Source organism: Artemia franciscana, chromosome 16 (genome assembly GCF_032884065.1).
Source record: "Artemia franciscana chromosome 16, ASM3288406v1, whole genome shotgun sequence".
In the NCBI taxonomy this organism is placed as follows: domain Eukaryota; kingdom Metazoa; phylum Arthropoda; class Branchiopoda; order Anostraca; family Artemiidae; genus Artemia; species Artemia franciscana.
The window spans coordinates 13,170,486-13,189,013 of NC_088878.1; the positions used below are offsets into that span (position 1 = coordinate 13,170,486).

General features: G+C 36.5%; 1 protein-coding gene across 1 annotated transcript in view; it reads left to right on the forward strand.

The window, feature by feature from the left end:
* The window catches only part of LOC136037095 (importin-5-like), a 77,769-nt gene that overhangs the window by 32,869 nt on the left and 26,372 nt on the right, over positions 1–18,528 (forward strand). Inside the window, exons 6-9 of the mRNA XM_065719550.1 lie at positions 2,033–2,264; positions 4,902–5,163; positions 9,945–10,165; positions 16,908–17,211. Of these exons, the coding sequence (XP_065575622.1) occupies positions 2,033–2,264; positions 4,902–5,163; positions 9,945–10,165; positions 16,908–17,211 (1,019 nt within the window). The remainder of the gene's footprint in view (positions 1–2,032; positions 2,265–4,901; positions 5,164–9,944; positions 10,166–16,907; positions 17,212–18,528) is intronic.

Genomic DNA, 18,528 nt, shown 5'->3' on the forward strand with positions numbered 1-18,528 from the left:
GTCAAGTAGATGCAATGTCAGTCCAAGAGGACAAACTTTCCTGCTTCATCGTAAGTTTACCTGGGATTTGTAGCTATAAGTGCAATTGAATGTGTAGTGCTACATAGCAGAGCTTTATTCAAAACAAGAGTGTTTTTAGGGATGCAATTCGGTTTCCTTTCTTATCGTTTTCACGTTCTCTTTGAACTAAATCTTGAAAGCAAAGGTCTAGTTTGTGAAGCTTGAAGATATTATACAGGTAAATAGCGATTTTTTTTTCTTTTTTTTATACTAAGGAGAGTTAGCAATGCATGAAATATGCATTGATTTGCACTTTTACTAGGAGAATAGCACATTTGGTATCATTCGGTATGAAGAGATAGAACCTGATGAATGTGGAAGTTATGATGGCTAGGGGATTTGGAATGAGAAGGGGCGGTAATAGTAGCCAGCGTGAGCTTATTTAGATTTAAAGCGGAGAGACAGAGACGTGTACAGGAGATAGAAGTTCGATCTGACTGACGGAAGGAGTGGCATTCGAATTTTGCCAGAATAATTATTCGACGAATAAGGGGAAGATTCTCCAAAGCCATTAGCGTGCTTGTGGTGTCAGTCGATGTTTCAGTTGCGGGGTCTTTTTACTGGAGGTGTAGCAAGTCTCGCCCAAGCTCGTGGTAGCTCGAATCACACCCCGGGCCCTGGGTTGCCACACAGCACAGATCCACTGTGCTACTACTGGCTATATGATGAATAAGTTTATTTATATGGAGTTGATTCAGTAGTGAAAACCGATAAAGCTGCCTCTGAGTCTGTGAACTCGGTCATGGAAAAACATGTAAAATTTACACTGTAATCATTGTATATTCGAAATTCAGGCGGTATCTGTAGCAGAATGTAATGATGAGCCGTACAAAAATGGTTTATCAAACAGTTCGTCGTAATAAACTGTAAATAAGGAGCGACCCGGGTCAATAGTAACCGAAACTCTAAAAAAACGCAACTTTGACACCGATAGATACATCAGAAGAATTGGATTTTTATGATGGTTTCCAATATATAACATTCATCAAGTTTAGTCTTACCCATCAAAAGATACGAGCCTGAGAAAATTTGCCTTATTTTCAGAAAATGGGGGAAACACCGCCTAAAGGTCATAGAATCTTAAAAAAAAAACCACACTCAAATTCAGCGGATCAGAGGACCCTACTGCAGAGGTTCCAAGCTCATATCTGCAAAAATGCGGAATTTTGTATTCTTTCCCAGAAGAAAGATCACGGATGCGTGTTTATTTGTTTGTTTTTTATTCTGGTTGTTGCTTTTTTTCGAGGGGTGATCGTATCGACTGATTGGTCCTAGTATATCACGGTAGAGCTCATTGGAACGTAAATTAAAAGTTCTAGTGCCCTTTTTAAGTCACATAAAAATGGATGACAACTAGGCCTCCTACTACGCTCATTTTGTCCCAAAGTCATCCAATCAAGATTTTGAAATAGTCACTTTGTTCAGCATAGTCAAAAAATCTAATAACTATCTCTTTGAGGATGACTGAATCCCTCTCAGTCCCTTGGGGAAGGGCTGTAAGTTGTGAACTTTGTCCATTGTTTACATTGGTTATGGGTTATTGAGAAGTATTTTTTCAGGGGAATTTTTTCTGGAGGGGTAAAGGTGGGGGTTTATGTGGGAGGATCTTTTCATGAAGGAGCTTTTGATGTGGGAAGGGGATTTTCCTTGGAGCTATTTCTCGGTACTATTTAAAAAAAGATCAGAAATTAAATAAAAAAACAAGTTTTTTCAACCGAAAGGAAGCAGCAGCATTAAGACTTGAAACGAACTGAAATTATTACGAATATGAGTGGGTTCGCCCCCTCAGCAATACCTCGCTCTTTACGCTAAAGTTGTTTTAGTACTTTCAAAAGGTCTATTTCTTCCAATTAAACCCTTTGTGATCAAGGGGTCCAGAACTGTGGCATTGCCGTGAGTAGATTAGGAGTGTATTTAAAGATTTGTGAAAAAGGGCTAATTACACTTATTGAAGAACGTTTAATGGTTTCAGTAATGCTGTTGTCGCTGAATCATCACTCGACCGAATAGCCTGTGCTCTTGGGGGTAAAACGGTGTTGCCACATATAGTTTCTGCATTGCCAAACATGATGGGAAGCGCTGACTGGAAACATAGACATGCAGCTTTGATGGCAATATCAGCATGTGGCGAAGGATGTCATAAACAGATGGAACCAATTTTGAGTCAGATTATGGATGGGGTCCTAAATTACCTTGCTGACCCAGTAAGTGTTTCCTGGGAACCTTTTCTTTCTTTTTGTTCTAATTTTTCGCGTGGAATAGATAGGAGATTGTGTTACCTCCACTAACGACTCATTGCACCACATATCCAACTCAGATCACCACAGCGGCGTAAAGCTATGTTAATTCCTTTGCTATTTCAATCTTATCAGGTCATTCTTCGAGAGACAATCAATTAGTACTAAATCATTATTATTAAGTAAATTTACATAACTAGTAATGATGGGGATAATAGTGGTTACCAATACAAATCGGTTCATTTAGCTAAATATGATATAAAAAAAATTCTTTTTTTTCTTTCTTTTCTTTTTAAACCGTCACATAATATATTACTACTTCAAGCTGCTTTTTTTACGTTAAAGAAAATATTGTTTTGTGGATTTAGTGTGGGTTGATCTAATGGCGATTGTTTGCCATCATGTGGTAATTACCTGAGATATTTTGGATTTAAATTGCGAAAAGTTTTTTTTCTCCGGGGGAGGGGGCTGTACCACTTGTATTGTCATCAGACTATGTCACCAAATCCTTTCCATTGATCTTGCGGGTAGCAGGGTTGCAATTAAATAGAGCATACTTTGAGACGAACTAGAGCGAGTTAGATATCCCAGTTTATCATCTGCAAAAGGTAAGTAGATTTGGTGAAAGCTTAGGTGTATCTTCTGTGTTCATAAGTTCAACTTTTAGACAATGCTGATAAAGCTGCTTCTTGATAAAGCAGTCGACACTGTACAAGTCATTATAACATCAGCCCAAGTGCTGAATCTTTAAGTACTGAATTATTTAATTTTCCTTCAGCACCATGAGTTTTTTGTCAAAGTGGATTATTTTCAACCTTCTCCCTCCTGATTTAGTCCGTCTTCGACAATCGCAAAATGTTTAAAGAAAAATGTTGACGAAATGAATATTATCCCCGTAGGAATGGCTTGGAAATGCTTGAAAAACGACTTTATTGTGAAGCCTTTCCCTATTAGGAATTATTTTTATGGGGCCCTTGCCCCTCCTCAAGGATGAAAAGCCAGACAATTGTTAGGTTTTGAATTTTTTTTTTTAAGCGATAAAGTCTTCCGGTTTGTTCTAGTCCAGGAACAAAGAAACTAACATAATAGCAAAATTTTCGTAATCCTTAAATATACTAAATGAAAAAAAGAAAATCAACTGAAAATAAGGAACAACATTAAAACATAAAACCCACAGAAATTATTACGTGTATGAGGGGAGTTGCTTCCTCTTCAATACCCCACTCTTTATGCTGAAGGGTGACTTTGTTTCAATCATCTAAAAGTTCTAAAAAAAATACTTTATCGTAAAGAGCGAGGTATTGAGGATGGACCAACCCCCCTCATATACGTAGTAATTTCTGTTCGTTTTAACCTTTAATGCTGGTCGTTATTTTCATGTGAAAAAACTTGTGTTTTAATTTAATTTCTCTTTTTTTGGATAATACTGGAAAATATAGAACCCCCTCTATGGAAAGATTCTCCCGTGTAAACCCCCCTCCAACAGAAAATCCCCCTCTTTTGAAAAGTATCAGTTTACTTCCCAATACCCAATACTATGTGTAAACTATGGGCAAAGTCCATAGCTTGCAGTCTTCCCTGTGGGGGTCTGGGTGGTTAAGTCATCCTTAAAGACATAGCTATTAGACTTCTCGACTATGCTGAACAGAACTATCTCTGTGAAATCGTGAAAATTGAGGTATGTTTATTTCACGAATGGTTGATCGGATCTTAATGAAACTTAATATATAGAATATATCGTGTCTTAGATGCTGCATTTTCAATTCGGATCGGATCCGAGGATATTGGAGGGTGGGGGGGGGGGGGAACGGAAATCTTGGACAACGCTTATAGTTGAAAGATCGGGGTGGGACTTGATGGGAAGAATAGACACAAGTTCTAGATAAGTGATTGACATAACTGGACCAGATCCGATCTCTTTGGGGGAGTTTGGGGGGAGGGTTTCTAGTGCTTTGGCGAGTTCGAGAATAAGCACAAGTTCTAGGTGCATGATTGAAATAACCAGATCCGATCTCTCGTTACAAGTGCCATATTAGTACTTTTTTTTATCATGGTCCAATTGTACGAGTGAAAAAATCATTGTGACCCAGAGGAGAGGCAGACTGTATATCTCTAGATGACTTTTATTGACAGTGTCTTGTATATAATATATGCAAGTATAGAAAATCCTATGTAAACCGTTCGACACAACCAAGGAATATCTAATTGTTTGAACTTGAAAAGTTTCTGTTAAGAGTGACAACTGACCAAAATTCTATCTCAAATCCTGCTCTAATACTGAAATTTAGTGAGGTTTTCCATGAAAATAGGAGACGTCATGAAAGAAGATATCTTGAAAGTCTTAGTCCCTGCTGGAAGAACTTCAATAGTTTACTTTCAGTCACTGATATTTTGCTCCTAGAAAAGATTGTATCTAGGTTTAAGGTGCTATCTAGGTTAATTTGTTAAATTTAGCTTAAAATGGCACAGAGTTAGGCTATCTAGATGGGAAGCACTTGGTTTTAATGTTGATAGTTAGGTATTAATTCTTTTCTGCTGTAAGGTATTTCTATTAAACCTATCTCAACTATGTATTTCTGTATGATATAAATCTCATTATTTTAGCACCCACGTGTTCGTTTTGCCGCATGCAATGCCATTGGGCAAATGGCAACTGATTTTGCTCCAGTTTTTGAGAAAAAATTCCACGATCGAGTCGTTCCTGGGCTATTGGCAACCATGGACGATGCGACGAATCCCCGTGTGCAGGCTCATGCTGCTGCAGCGCTTGTTAATTTCAGCGAAGATTGTCCGAAAGTGATTTTGTCCAGCTACTTAGATCGTATAATGGAAAAACTTCAAGGAATATTGACCGCTAAATTTCAAGGTAAAGCCCATTCTAAAGACGTTTGATTGCTCCATATACCAGGTAATGCTATTTTAAACGATTTTTTCGTTTATCTTTTCTTTGCCTTTGGTATACACGCTAGTTAATGACTAGTTAATGACTTGGGCATATCATGGAGATATGCCCAAGTAACGACAACAATGCAGTTGACAAAGGACGGTAGCATATACTTTAATATACTTTTAATGCATATACTTTATAATACGTTTTTAATATTTTTAATATTTTATATTTTAATATTATTTTATTTTATTAATAAAATAAAATTAAATTTTATATTATATTTTATTAATATATATATTTAATATTATTTTGTATTTAATATTATTTAATAATTTAATATTATTTTTAATATTTTTTTTAATTTTTTAATACTTTTAATACTTTTTTAATACTCTTTTAAATATTTTTGTATGCATATACTTTTAATAGTTGGCTATACTGCAAAAAAACTTAAGCTATACATTTAATAAGCTTGTTCCAATTTATTTTTTTTATGTTCAGTTGGCAAATTTAATTGACAATTGAATTGCGTTCAAAAGTGCTTATTTATTTATTTATTTATCATTACAAATAGCTGTAAGCATCAATGCTTGTCGCAAAAACACAGAATCATAATACTAATCTAAAGTAAATTGGCAACGACAAACTAAACAGCAAAAACTTCTAAATAACACGAAACTACACGACAAAAGCGTCTAAATAAAAAGGCGTATTTACTTATGCACTCTTAAAAATTCGAACACGGTCTGCCTCGACAACCTCCAAAGGCAAACCATTTTACCTTTTTATTCTACACAATTCTACCTTATTGAAACCTATTAAATATATTATTTGTTTGTTGTGCTTCGGAGCTCAATAACCTGCAATGCATTCTTATCTAGATAGAAATTTTGTTTGTATTCTCATCTATCGGCATGAATAAAAAAGAATCCTGAGAAACCGTTTTTTAAAAGTGCTATTGAGCTGCAATATTTTTAACTTAAGTGATTTTTTTTTTCAACTGTTACAACGCCCTGTGACCATTCCTTTCAATTTTTGAATTATTTGCGTAAAACTGATTTTGCTTCCAAATGGCGTTCATTAGAGCATAATAATTTTGCATATTCAATAAGTAATTACAATGAGTTCTGTTGAACGCGTAGGAGTTCTCTCTATATTCTAATTACTCTGTATATGAAAAGGGCTTTTCCTCTTCAACGCCCCCCTCTTTACGCTAAAGGTTGACTCTTTCTCTTAACTCTACTTTTTAAAATAGTAAAAAACTTTAGCGTAAAGAGCGGGGCGTTGAGGAAGAAAACCCCTTTTCATATATGGAGTAATTTCTGTTCGTTTTAAGTTTTAAATGTCGCTCCTTACTTTTAGTTCAAATAAACTTTTTTTATTTAATTTCTGGACGTTTTTGAATTAATGTATGTTTTGATCTTGGCTCTCCGCACATAAATAATTAGAACGAAATTTGCATATTAATTTATTTTTTTTGGCTAAATGGATTTCTCATAGTTATAATTGGAAGATTTTGAGGAAAAAAAGGAGCGAGGGAGTAGGCCTAGTTGCCCTCCAATTTTTTGATTGCTTAAAAAGGCAACTAAAACTTTTAATTTCTTGCGAACGTTTTCATTAGTAAAAAAATATACGTAACTTACAAAATAACTTACATACTTCCATATCCGTATGTTTTTATTGCATATATGATGGGGTTCACCCCCTCGTCAATACCTCGCTCTTTACACTAAAGCTTAAATTTTGTCCCAATTCCTTAAGAATGACCCCTGAATCACAAAGGCCGTAGAATAAATAGTTGAAATTACTAAAAATGCTTTAGCGTATAGAGTGTGGTATTACGAGGAGGTAAACCCCTCATATGCGTAATAATTTCTGGTTGTTTTAAGTTTTAATGATGCTCCTTACTTTCAGCTGAAAAAACTTTTCATATATATTTTTCCAGTGTTTTTTTTTTAATAATTGCAGAAAATCCTGCGCCACCTTCATTGAAATTTTCTTCCCCCTTGACAAATTCCTCCATGTAAACATTCTCCCACGTAACCCCCCATCAACTTCTCCCCCCCCCCCCCAAATACAAAAAAAATCCCCCTGAAAACGTCTGTACACTTCCCAATAGCCATTACTATATGTAAACACAGGTCAAAGTTTGTAACTTGCAGCCCCTCCTATGGGGACTCTGGGGGAGTAAGTCGTCCCCAAAGGCATAGTTGTTAGGTTTTTCGAGTATGGTGAATAAAATGGCTATCTCAGAATTTTGATCTGGTGGCTTTGGGGAAAAATGAGTGTGGGAGGGGGCCTAGGTGCCCTCTAATTTTTTGGTCACTTAATGTGGGCACTAGAACTTTTAATTTTCGTTAGAATTCGCCCTCTCGTGACATTCTAGGACCACTGAATCCATGATCTGTCTTTTGACAAAAAATGTGAAACTCCACATTTTTGTAGATAGGAGCTTGAAACTTCTACAACAGGGTTCTCTGATACGCTGAATGTGATGGTGTAATTTTTGTTAAGATTGTATGACTATTAGGGGGTGCTTCCCCTATTTTCTAGAATGAGGTAAATTTTCTCAGGCTCGTAACTTTTGATGGGTAGAACTAATCTTGATGAAACTTATGTATTTAAAATGAGCATTAAAATGCGATTTTTTTATATAAATGTTGGTATCAAAAATCCATTTTTAGAGTTTCGGTTACTATTGAGCCAGGTCGTGCCTTACTACAGTTCGTTACCATGAACTGTTTGATACAGACATATATTCGCCTTCAAAGACGAATGTCAAATGGATAGTTGCATCGTTTCATGGGGTGTTGTTGGCAGTTCTCTTTATATTCTATACAGACATGAAATCGCCTTCAAAGACGAATGTCAAATGGATAGTTGCATCGTTTCATGGGGTGTCATTGGCAGTTCTCTTTATATTCTATAGAGACATGTATTTGCCTTTAAAGACGAATGTCAAATGGATAGTTGCATCGTTTCATGGGGTGTCATTGGCTGTCAAAATAGTCAATTATGAACATTCCACCGACGAGAAATCCCTTTCTTTTCGGTTTTCTTAATCGTGTTTACTGACAAGTACTCATCAACTTTTACTCATAAATTAGTAAATTTCGACATATTTCTGAAAATTTAAGCCGGTTCATTAGGTATGATTTCCACAGTTGCATTGAGAATGTTTATATTATGAACGGACTCCAAAAATACTCGTTATTTTTCAACGGACTATCCCAAGGAGTGTTTAGATTTACATCTGCATGATGCAAAAATGTACGTTTAGTTTGCTTTATCAAACGTGCTGATTTGTGTACTGAAGTTTATGGTGAGCGTTTGTAACACGTCCCGTGCGCTAGAATGCTCAAATTGTTATTTGTATTATTCTGTAACTACGCATAACTAAAAACCTGTGCATATATCAGTTCGGCTCTAAATATTTTTGATTCTGTATTCATACTACTTTGTTTTTTGTCTGAGCTGCATATCGAAATAATGTCGAAAAGTGCCAAATGACTTGAGGCACCAAAATAACTTGTTGGTGAAGGGTATAAATTTACAGGGAGGTAGCTATATTTGAAAACGAAGGAAAAACATTTCTTTTCTTTTACTCTTCCATCCCAAGTTCACTTCGAATGACCTAGAAACGCCTCAAAAATTGACAAACTTTAGCCTAGAATGCATGGTTTGTATTTTCCATCTCCCTTCTTCTTCGAAAATGCCTCCTTAAGGTTTCAAAGACAATCTCAAATGAAGCCCGATAGAAAGAGAGTTGTCTCTAGTCTAAGATTAGTGTCTTTCCGTGAATCTTCGTTATCAGAAAGACAAAGTCAAAATTGGTAAATAGAAATTGCGGTCTTGTTACCGAAACCTAAGTAACTCAGTATCTAGTGAATTTTGAATTCTTTGCGATTCTATTTATACAACCCATTAATCTAAGCAATGTCTAATTCACCTCCAATAGAAATGGAAATTCTGTCTTTCGATTCACGTTCAAGTATCTGTTATATTAATATTGCACCTTTTGATTTTTTTTACTTGCATTTCTCCATTCTTTCTGGAGTCAGTGGGCAGAGAAAATCGTCCTTTATAAAGTACTCCAAGTCCCCTTTCTGCGGTATATAGTTTGTGAAACAAATTTGAAACAAAATCTAGATGTTTGGCTTTATGTTTTTGAGTATTCAGTCCTTCTCCTTCGTTAGAAATATGGTTTTCTTCTCTCCCTATGTTCTCGTTCTATCCCCTTGCACTTTTATGCAATCTTTCTTTCAGTTCTCGTGTTTTGTAATCGCCCGTGTTTGCAGGTTCCAGTCTTTGGGGGGAAGGATTCAAAAAATACATAAAAAGTACATTTTCAGGCCATGATTTCATTTAGTTGGCTGGTAAAACGGAAACTTCTTGAAAAGATTTGATGCAAAGATTGTCAAATGTATAATGAAACAGAAATTACCCAAGCAGTAAGTTCTTCTGAGTTTTACCTACCATATTTATAGAACCCTCCCCACTCGAAAAATTGTATAGTAGTGGCCTTAAAATAAAAAAAAAAATTGGTGAAAGGAAGGATTTTATCCTTCTTCTATAGTAAAAACCCTTTGAGTACCTACCCCACCCCTAAAAGTGAAACCTGTGTGCAATAGTGGACTTGTTGAGAAACTAAATTTGTCCAGTGAGTAAGAGTTGAAAGAGAGAGGTCGTGGTCTTATCGTCCTCCTCCAACCTTCTTTGTGCAGGTATGCTTATGATTAATATTGTTATCTTTTTAGAACTGGTTTCTAAAGGAACCAAGCTTGTTCTTGAGCAAGTAGTTACGACGATAGCATCAGTAGCAGATACATGCGAAGAGAAGTTCATTAACTATTATGACCACTTTATGCCCTGTCTCAAATATATCATCCAAAATGCCACAACTCCTGAATTGAAACTTTTGAGAGGGAAAACCATCGAGTGTGTTAGTCTTATAGGATTAGCTGTTGGTGCTGATAAGGTAATTTCTAATTATCTAATTCTAATTATTAATCTAATTTCTTTCTTCTGGAAACGCAAGGTCAGCTAAAAATCTTATTCTTTTTAAGTTTATTGTGAAGTCTTCTACTCTTAAGATTTTTTTTTTAGGCAATATGAAGAATTTCCGGTCTGAAATTGTTAAACATGTAATTAATTTACATATTGATAGTTGCTATGTATATATATATATATATATATATATATATATATATATATATATATATATATATATATATATATATATATATATATATATATATATATATATATATATAAAAAGGTTTAAGTAGTTTGTTATTTTTATGGCACTTTGTATTAACCAAGTGACATATAGCGATCGCAAATTCTGTCGGTCTGTCTGTCCCGGTTTTGCTACTTTAGGCGCTTCCAGGTAAGCTAGAACGATGAAATTTGACAGGCGTATCAGGGACCACACCAGATTAAATTAGAAACAGTCGTTTTCCCGATTTGACCATCTGAGGGGAGTGGGGGGCCGGTTAATTCGAAAAAAATGAAGTATTTTTAACTTACGAACAAGTGATGGGATCTTAATGAAATTTGATGTTTGGAAGGATATTGTGTCTCAGAGCTCTTATTTTGAATCCCGACCAGATCAGGTGATATGGGGGGAGTTGGGGGGACCTAAAATCTTGGGAAACGCTTAGAATGGAGGGATCGGGATGAAACTTGGTGAGAAAAATAAGCACAAGTCCTAGACACGTGATTAACATAACCGGAACGGATTCGATCTCTTTGGGGGCGTTTCGGGGGGGGGGGGGTTTAATTCTGAAAAAATAGAAAAAATGAGGTATTTTTAACTTACGAAGGAATGATCAGATCTTAATGAAATTTGAAGTTTAGAAGAATATCGTGTCTTAGAGCTCTTATTTTGAATCCCGACTGGATCCGGTGACATTGGGGGGAACCTAAAATCTCGGAAAACACTTAGAGTTGAGGGATCAGGATGAAACTTGATGGTAAAAATAATCATAAGTCTTAGATACGTGATTGAAATAACCGGAGCGGATCCGCTCTCTTTGGGGGAGCTGGGGGGGAGGGGAGGGTTAATTCTGAAAAATTGAAAAAAATGAGGTACTTTTAACTTACAAAGGAGTGATCGGATCTTAATGAAATTTGATATATAGAAGGATATTGGTGTCTCAGAGCTCTTATTTTAAATCCCGACAGGATCCAGTGTCATTAGGGTGGGGGGCCGAGAATATTGAAAAATGCTTAAAGCGGAGAGATCAGGATGAAACTTTGTGAAAAGAATAAGCACAAGTCCAAGATAGGTGACTGACATACCCGGACTGGATCCGCTCTCTTTGGTGGAGTTGGGGGGGGGGGGAGTAATTCGGAAAAAAATAGAAAAAATGAGGTATTTGTAACTTACCAACGGATGGTCAGATCTCAATGAAATTTTATATCTAGAAGGATCTGGTGTTTTAGAACTCTCATTTTGAATCTCGGTAACATTGAAGGGAGTTGGAGGGGGAAAGCGGAATTCTTGGAAAACGTGAAAATCGAGGCATCTTACGAATGGGTGATCAGATCTTAATGCAACTTGATATATAGAAGAATCTTATGTCTCAGATGCTACATTTTTAATTCGAATCGGATCCGGGGACATAAAGGGCATGAGGGGGGGGACAGAAATCTTGGAAAACCCTTAGAATGGAGAGATCGGGATGAAACTTGACGGGAAGAATAAGCACAAGTTATAGATACGAGATTGACATAATTGGTACGGATCCGTTCTCTTTGAGGGAGCTGGGGGTTGTTAATTTGGAAGAATCAAATAATTGAGGTATTTGTAACTTAACAATGGGTGACCAGATCTTAATGAACTTTGATATTTAGAAGGCAATCATGTCTCAGAGCTCTTATTTCAAATTCCGACCAGATCTTTTGACACTGGGGGGAGTTGGAGGAGGAAACCGGAAATCTTGGAAAACGCTTACAAATGTCCTATATACCTGATTGACGTAACCGGACTGGGATCTGCTCTCTTTGACGGAGTTAGGTGGTGGGGTTCAGTGCCTTGATGAGTTTGGTGCCTCTGGACGTGCTAGAACGATGAAAATTGGTAAGCGTGTCAGGGAGCTGCACAAATTAACTTGATAAAGTCGTTTTCCCGATTTGACCATCTGGGTGGCTGAAATTGGAAAAATTGAGGTATTTTTAATTTACAAGTGGGTGATCGGATCTTAATGGATTTTGATATTTAGAAGGACCTCGTGACTCAGAGCTCTTATTTCAAATCCCGACCGGCATTAAGCTTCTGATTTTCCTTTTAAGCAATCTATTGATGCTTAGAATTTTGCTAGAGCTCATACCATATGAGCTCTTGGCTCTTCCGACCTCGTTACAAGTGCCAGCTCTTAGCTCTTGTTTTACTGTGCTTTTGTTAACTATGAGCTCTATTTTCTATTGTGAAATTAAACTAATTATTTAATGCATCACTAGTTCCACAATTTGCGTTAAAGATTGTAAAATAAGGCTTTTTTTGATTACTTATACTTTCGTTACCTATAGGCTATAATTTTGAATGGGAAATTATTATTATCAATGTATTAAAGACAGTGCTAAGGTTCTCAAAGGTTCATTCATGAAAGGTTCTGAAAATAGTGTTGGTTTCTTAAAATTTATTACTGTTTTAGCTTTTCAGTTTTTTTATGGCACTTGGTACTAATTCGGAAAAAATAGAAAAAAAAAATAAGTATTAACTTACGAACGGTTGATCAGATCTCAATGAAATTTGATGTTTGGAAGGATGTCGTGTCTCAGGGCTATTATTTTAAGTCCCGACCGGATCTAGTGATATAAGGGGGGAGTTGGGAGGGGGAAACCTAAAATCTTGGAAAACACTTAGAGTGAAGGGATCGGGATGAAACTTGGTGGGAAAAATAAGCACAAGTCCTAGATACATGATTGACGTAACCGGAACGGATCCGCTCTCTTAGGGGTAGTTGGGGGGAATCCCAACTGGATCTAGTGACATTGGGGGAGTTTGGGGGACCTAAAATCATGGGAAACGCTTAGATTGGAGGGATCGGGATGAAACTTGGTGTGAAAAATAAGCAGAACTCTTAGATACGTGATTGACATAATTGGAACGTGTCCGCTCTATTGATGTGGGGGGAGGGTTAATTCTGAAAATTAGAAAAAAATGACGAAAGTAAAACAGTTCAAAATAGGGATGAAACCTTTTTATTGACAGTGAATAGATATAAAATTATTTAACTGGATATTTCGAACACATATACTTTGTTCATCATCAGCAGTTGACTGATGAGTCATCAGCAGTTGAGTTTTACTGCTGATGATGAACACTGTATATGTGTTTGAAATATCCAGTTAAATAATTTTATATCTATTCACTGTCAATAAAAAGATTTCATCCCTATTTTGAACTGTTTTACTTTCGTCATGGAAAGGCAGTGTGGTCTTCGAAGTTATCTAAGAAAAAATGATGTATTTTTAACTTACGAAGGAGTGATCGGAGCTTCATTAAACTTCATATGTAGAAGGACCTCGTAACTCAGATCTCTTAATTTAAATCTCAACTGGATCCAGCGTCATTGGGCGGGGGGGGGATCTTAGAAAATACTTAAAGAGGAGAGATCAGGATGAAACTGGACGGGAAGAATAAAAACCTGTCGAAGATACGTGACTGACATAACCAGACCGGATTTGCTCTCTTTAGTGGAGTTGGGGGGGGGATTCGGAAAAATGAGGTATTTGTAACTTACGAACGGGTCACCAGATCTTAATGAAATATGATATTTAGAAGGACCTTGTGCTTTAAAGCTCTAATTTTAAATTCCGACCAGATCCTGGGACATTTGGGGGAGTTGGAGGGGGAAACCGGAATTCTTGGAAAACGGGAAAATTGGGGTATTTTTATCTTACGAATAGGAGATCGGATCTTAATGAAACTTGATATATATAGAAGGATCTTATGTCTCAAATGCTCCATTTTCGACTCGAATTGGATCCGGGGACATAGGGGGTTGGAGGAGTTAAACAGAAATCTTGGAAAATGTATAGAGTGGAGAGATCGGGATGAAACTTGATGAGAAGAATAAGCACAAGTTCTAGATACGTGATTGACATAATTGGAACGGATCCGTTCTCTTTGGAGGAGCTGGGGATGTTAATTTGGAAAAAATTAAAAAAATGAGGTATTTTTAACCTAAGACCGGGTGACCGGATCTTAATGAAATTTGATATTTAGAAGGAATTTATGTCTCAGAGCTCATTTCAAATCCCGACCAGATCTGTTTACGTTGGGAGGGATTTGAGGGAGAAATCTTGTAAAACGCTTGGGGTGGAGGAATCGGGATGAAGCTTGGTGGATAGAATAAGCAAATGTCCTTGATACGTGATTGACGTAACCGTACTGGATTCGCTCTCTTTGGGGGATTTGGGGGGGGGGGCTCAGTGATCCGGCGAGTTTGGTGCTTCTGGACGTGCTAGGACGATGAAAATTGTTAGGTGTGTCAGGGAGCTGCACAAATTGACTTGATAAAGTCGTTTTCCCAAATTCGACCATCTGGGGGGCTAAAGGGAGAGGAAAAATGAAAAAAAAATGAGGTATTTATAACTTACAAGTGGGTGATCGGATCTTCACGAATTTTGATATTTAGAAGGACATCATGACTCAGAGCTCTTATTTTAAATCAGTCTATTGATTCTTAGAATTTTGTTAGAGCTCACACCATATGAGCTCTTAGCTCTTGTTGTTATCATTTCATCTCTGTAAAATATATAAGCTATTTAGTGTAATTTATCCAAAAAAGGGGGACAGGTCATTGCTATTCATGCAAAAATGTGACTCTCCTTGTAGTACTGGAACCGAAGCAACTTTTTTTTTATTTAGAGAGTCCGTTCGGCTCATATTTTGAAGCAGAATTTGATGAAGAAGCCGTGTGATATATAGAACTCCTTATGGAAATATATTTGTTGGCAAAGTCCAATCCATAACTTGTCAAAATTAAAGTCACTTCAATAAAATATTAAAAGTAAATTAAAAAATTAGACCTACCACGACATATTTTTCTTGGAGGTTTTCGAGATTTTGTTTTTGGATTTTATGGAATTTTAGTTTTCCCCTAGATTGAAAAAATAGTTTTTTGGTAGGCTATTTTCATTGAAAATTTCTTTTTTTTGATATTGTCATTTAAAAAAAAGAAAAAACTAAATGCAAGTAGAATTTTACTTCAAGAGAATTTGAATTCGCAATTCCTTTGTGCAGTATTTTATTTGAAATTTTTATCACTGGTTTTATTGCGTTTTTGATTTTATTGATTATAGGCATTTACTTGTCTCTTCTGTGTTAACCTTGAAGCCTTAGTTGAGGCCAATTCTTAGTCTTTATGTATTACTGATGGTCTATATGTGTCCTTAATGTGCGTTTCTTTAAATTTATGCCTCTCTGGAAATTCGCTTGTTTTTTAATTATCACCCAAGAGATTTTAATATATTAGGAAAAGTTAAAATATTATTAGAGTACTATATGTCATAATTATTTTGTCAGAAGTTTAAGGAGAAAAATAACATGGATAAGTCATTCAGTTTAAGTTTAATTCAGGTCAGACCTCCAGTCGATTTCCAAGATTCTAATTTATATCATTTGGAGTGTTTGGTCTTGAATTTATCGCTAGCGTAGGGGTTCAAGAACAGGAAAATCCCAAAAAACATTTGAATCATAGAAAAGTATGAAAACAAGGATACAAATCTTTACTCGTTTGGTGAAATTTGAAAAAGAAAGGGGGATAGGGATATACTGGTCATATTTAGAGGAACTGCTAATGACAATTAAAAGTAATCGTTAATGACAAGCTCCCGAAAGCTAACTCTTTGCATGAACGAAGCGGTTCGAGCCTGCTTAGTGTATAAGTCGTGAAAGTGTGGCTGAGACACATTAGGCGTGCTCTGAGGGTGCACAATGGAGTTGCACTATGCCTGCGTTTTACTGCCTCTGTTAGTCCAATATATGGACTTATGCTGTCACTGTCTAAAATTGACTTTGAAATAAAATTTGGGTCGATCAGATACAATATATTGAATAATTTGTTCAGTCAAAAATAAAATGCAGGTTCAGTGTATTTTGATTTAAGCCAAGTTGCAAATACCTTGGAGAATTTCAATGAGACTGTGTTTTGCAGAAACGGAATTGCACGATCCTTGAACTGAGAAAAAAGTATTTTTAAGAAAAGTGTTTTTAAGTGTTTCAAAAACACAAGCAAACAACTATTGGGGTCCTGGGCAGGTAAACAGAAGTCAACCATATGGGGTGTATCATAGGTTTTTATTCTCTAGGGGGAAAATACAAAAAGTACATTAGGTGTAAAATTACGTTTTTCTTATGAGCGGCAAAACTTTTCGGGTTGAAATCACTATGTCCAAGCATTTGCAAAAGGGTGCATCAGCATTACCATGTGAAGGGCTTTAAATATTATATCAGAACTTTCATGTATAATTAACTAAGAATTTTATACCGGTTTTTGGTATAAAATCGTACCTTTTCCTTCAAAAGTAGAGTATAACAGAAACCTAAATTGGTTGATGAAGTTATATCATGTTTAGTTTCTATCCGTTGTTTGTGAGGGTGGGGTGTTTCGCCCTTTTTAAATATGTCTTTTTCTCATGTTTGTAACCAAACCATCTGTTAGTTTGAAATGTTGCCCTGACTTTTAACCCTTTCCTTGTCTTCTCAGTTTTCACCTGACGCAAGTGAAGTCATGGACCTGCTTCTCCGTTCTCAGACCAGTGTTGGTGAAATGGCAGATGACGACCCTCAACTTGGCTATATGATCTCAGCTTGGGCTAGAATCTGTAAAATCCTTGGACCACAGTTTGAACCTTACCTGCCGATGGTCATGCCACCTGTTCTTCGAGCTGCAAGTATCAAACCGGAAGTGGCTCTTTTAGATTCAGAAGAAGTTGATGCTGTTGAGGATAATAATGATTGGCAATTTATGTCTTTAGGAGATCAACAAAATTTTGGAATTAAAACGGCAGGTGTGTCTTGTTTTTTGTCCTTCGTTTTTTTCTATATATATATATATATATATATATATATATATATATATATATATATATATATATATATATAGAGAATAAAAAAGTTCCGGGCTTTTTATGAACATAGGTATCCATGGAGAAAATTTCTGAAGTTGGTAGGGGGGGGGGGGGGGTTAAAACCCGAGAGCGTGCGCATTTAAGGCCACAATTTAGTAAGAGAGCTTCTTTTGACCGATGTCACAGGAATCCATTTACCCATACTCATTTTGCGTCAACTACTTTTAAGTGCTTTCTTTTTTTGGCGCTTATTCTGATATTGCTTCTTATGAAACGAAAATGAATAATATAACTTATTTAGTCGCTATGTATCGTTGTGGTTGCATTGCTATTATTCTGTTGCTGTGTATTGATCCTGTAAACAAATCTGGGGCTGTGACCTTCTCTGTAGAGGTTTAGTATGGTAGGTACTGACTCTGGGCCCGTTGTCGTAATTCTGTTCTGGGCCTGTGTAATGCAGTCGTTATTTTGGCCTCTTTCGTGCCCGAGGCAAACCCTTGATTACCCCCCCCCCCCCACCTCCTCTGTCTCCCGAAATTTCCATGCCAAATTTTAACACAGTTTTCCTTTATTAAGTCTGACTTTTCTTACTTTAGCCTCTGCAAAATTACTAATAATCTCAATTGATTTCTCTTAATTCTTCGCGTTTTATGCTCATTAACGCTAAATCATTTAGTCGTTTCTGGCCCATAGTCAATCTGACTGGTCCATAATCTCTCTGACCTTTCTTACATATTGACGAAGTGCTGACCCCTCCCCCCTCCACCCAGCACTAAGAAGTGACGCTAGCTGTGAAAAGATTGAAAAATGGACATATATCTAGAGTCAATAAGTTGAATCTACCACATTAGAAAATAGTCTATGCGTTTGAAGCTCCACCTCGTCAATAGCAAGGTGATGTCCATTCTCTATGCAAGTGAATGCTGGAAATTAAACGTCCAACTGGAGAAACGCATCCTAGGTTTTGAATATATGTGCCTTTGAGGAATGCTGAACATATCATGGTTGGAAAAGGCCACGAACATAAGAGTTTGCTGGCGAACTGGTCAAAAATTAGTTACTGACCTTCTGAAACATAGGAGATGGACTTACCTTGGCCACGTCCTTCGTATGCCAGAGGAACGACTTCTATGTACGTTTAATGAGTGATGCCTTGAAAGGAGGTGCAAAAGAGGTCGACCAAGACACTCGTTGCAATGACAGTATAAACAGGATCTGAGTTGAAGCAGAAGTCTCTTCAACCACAGTTGAAGAATA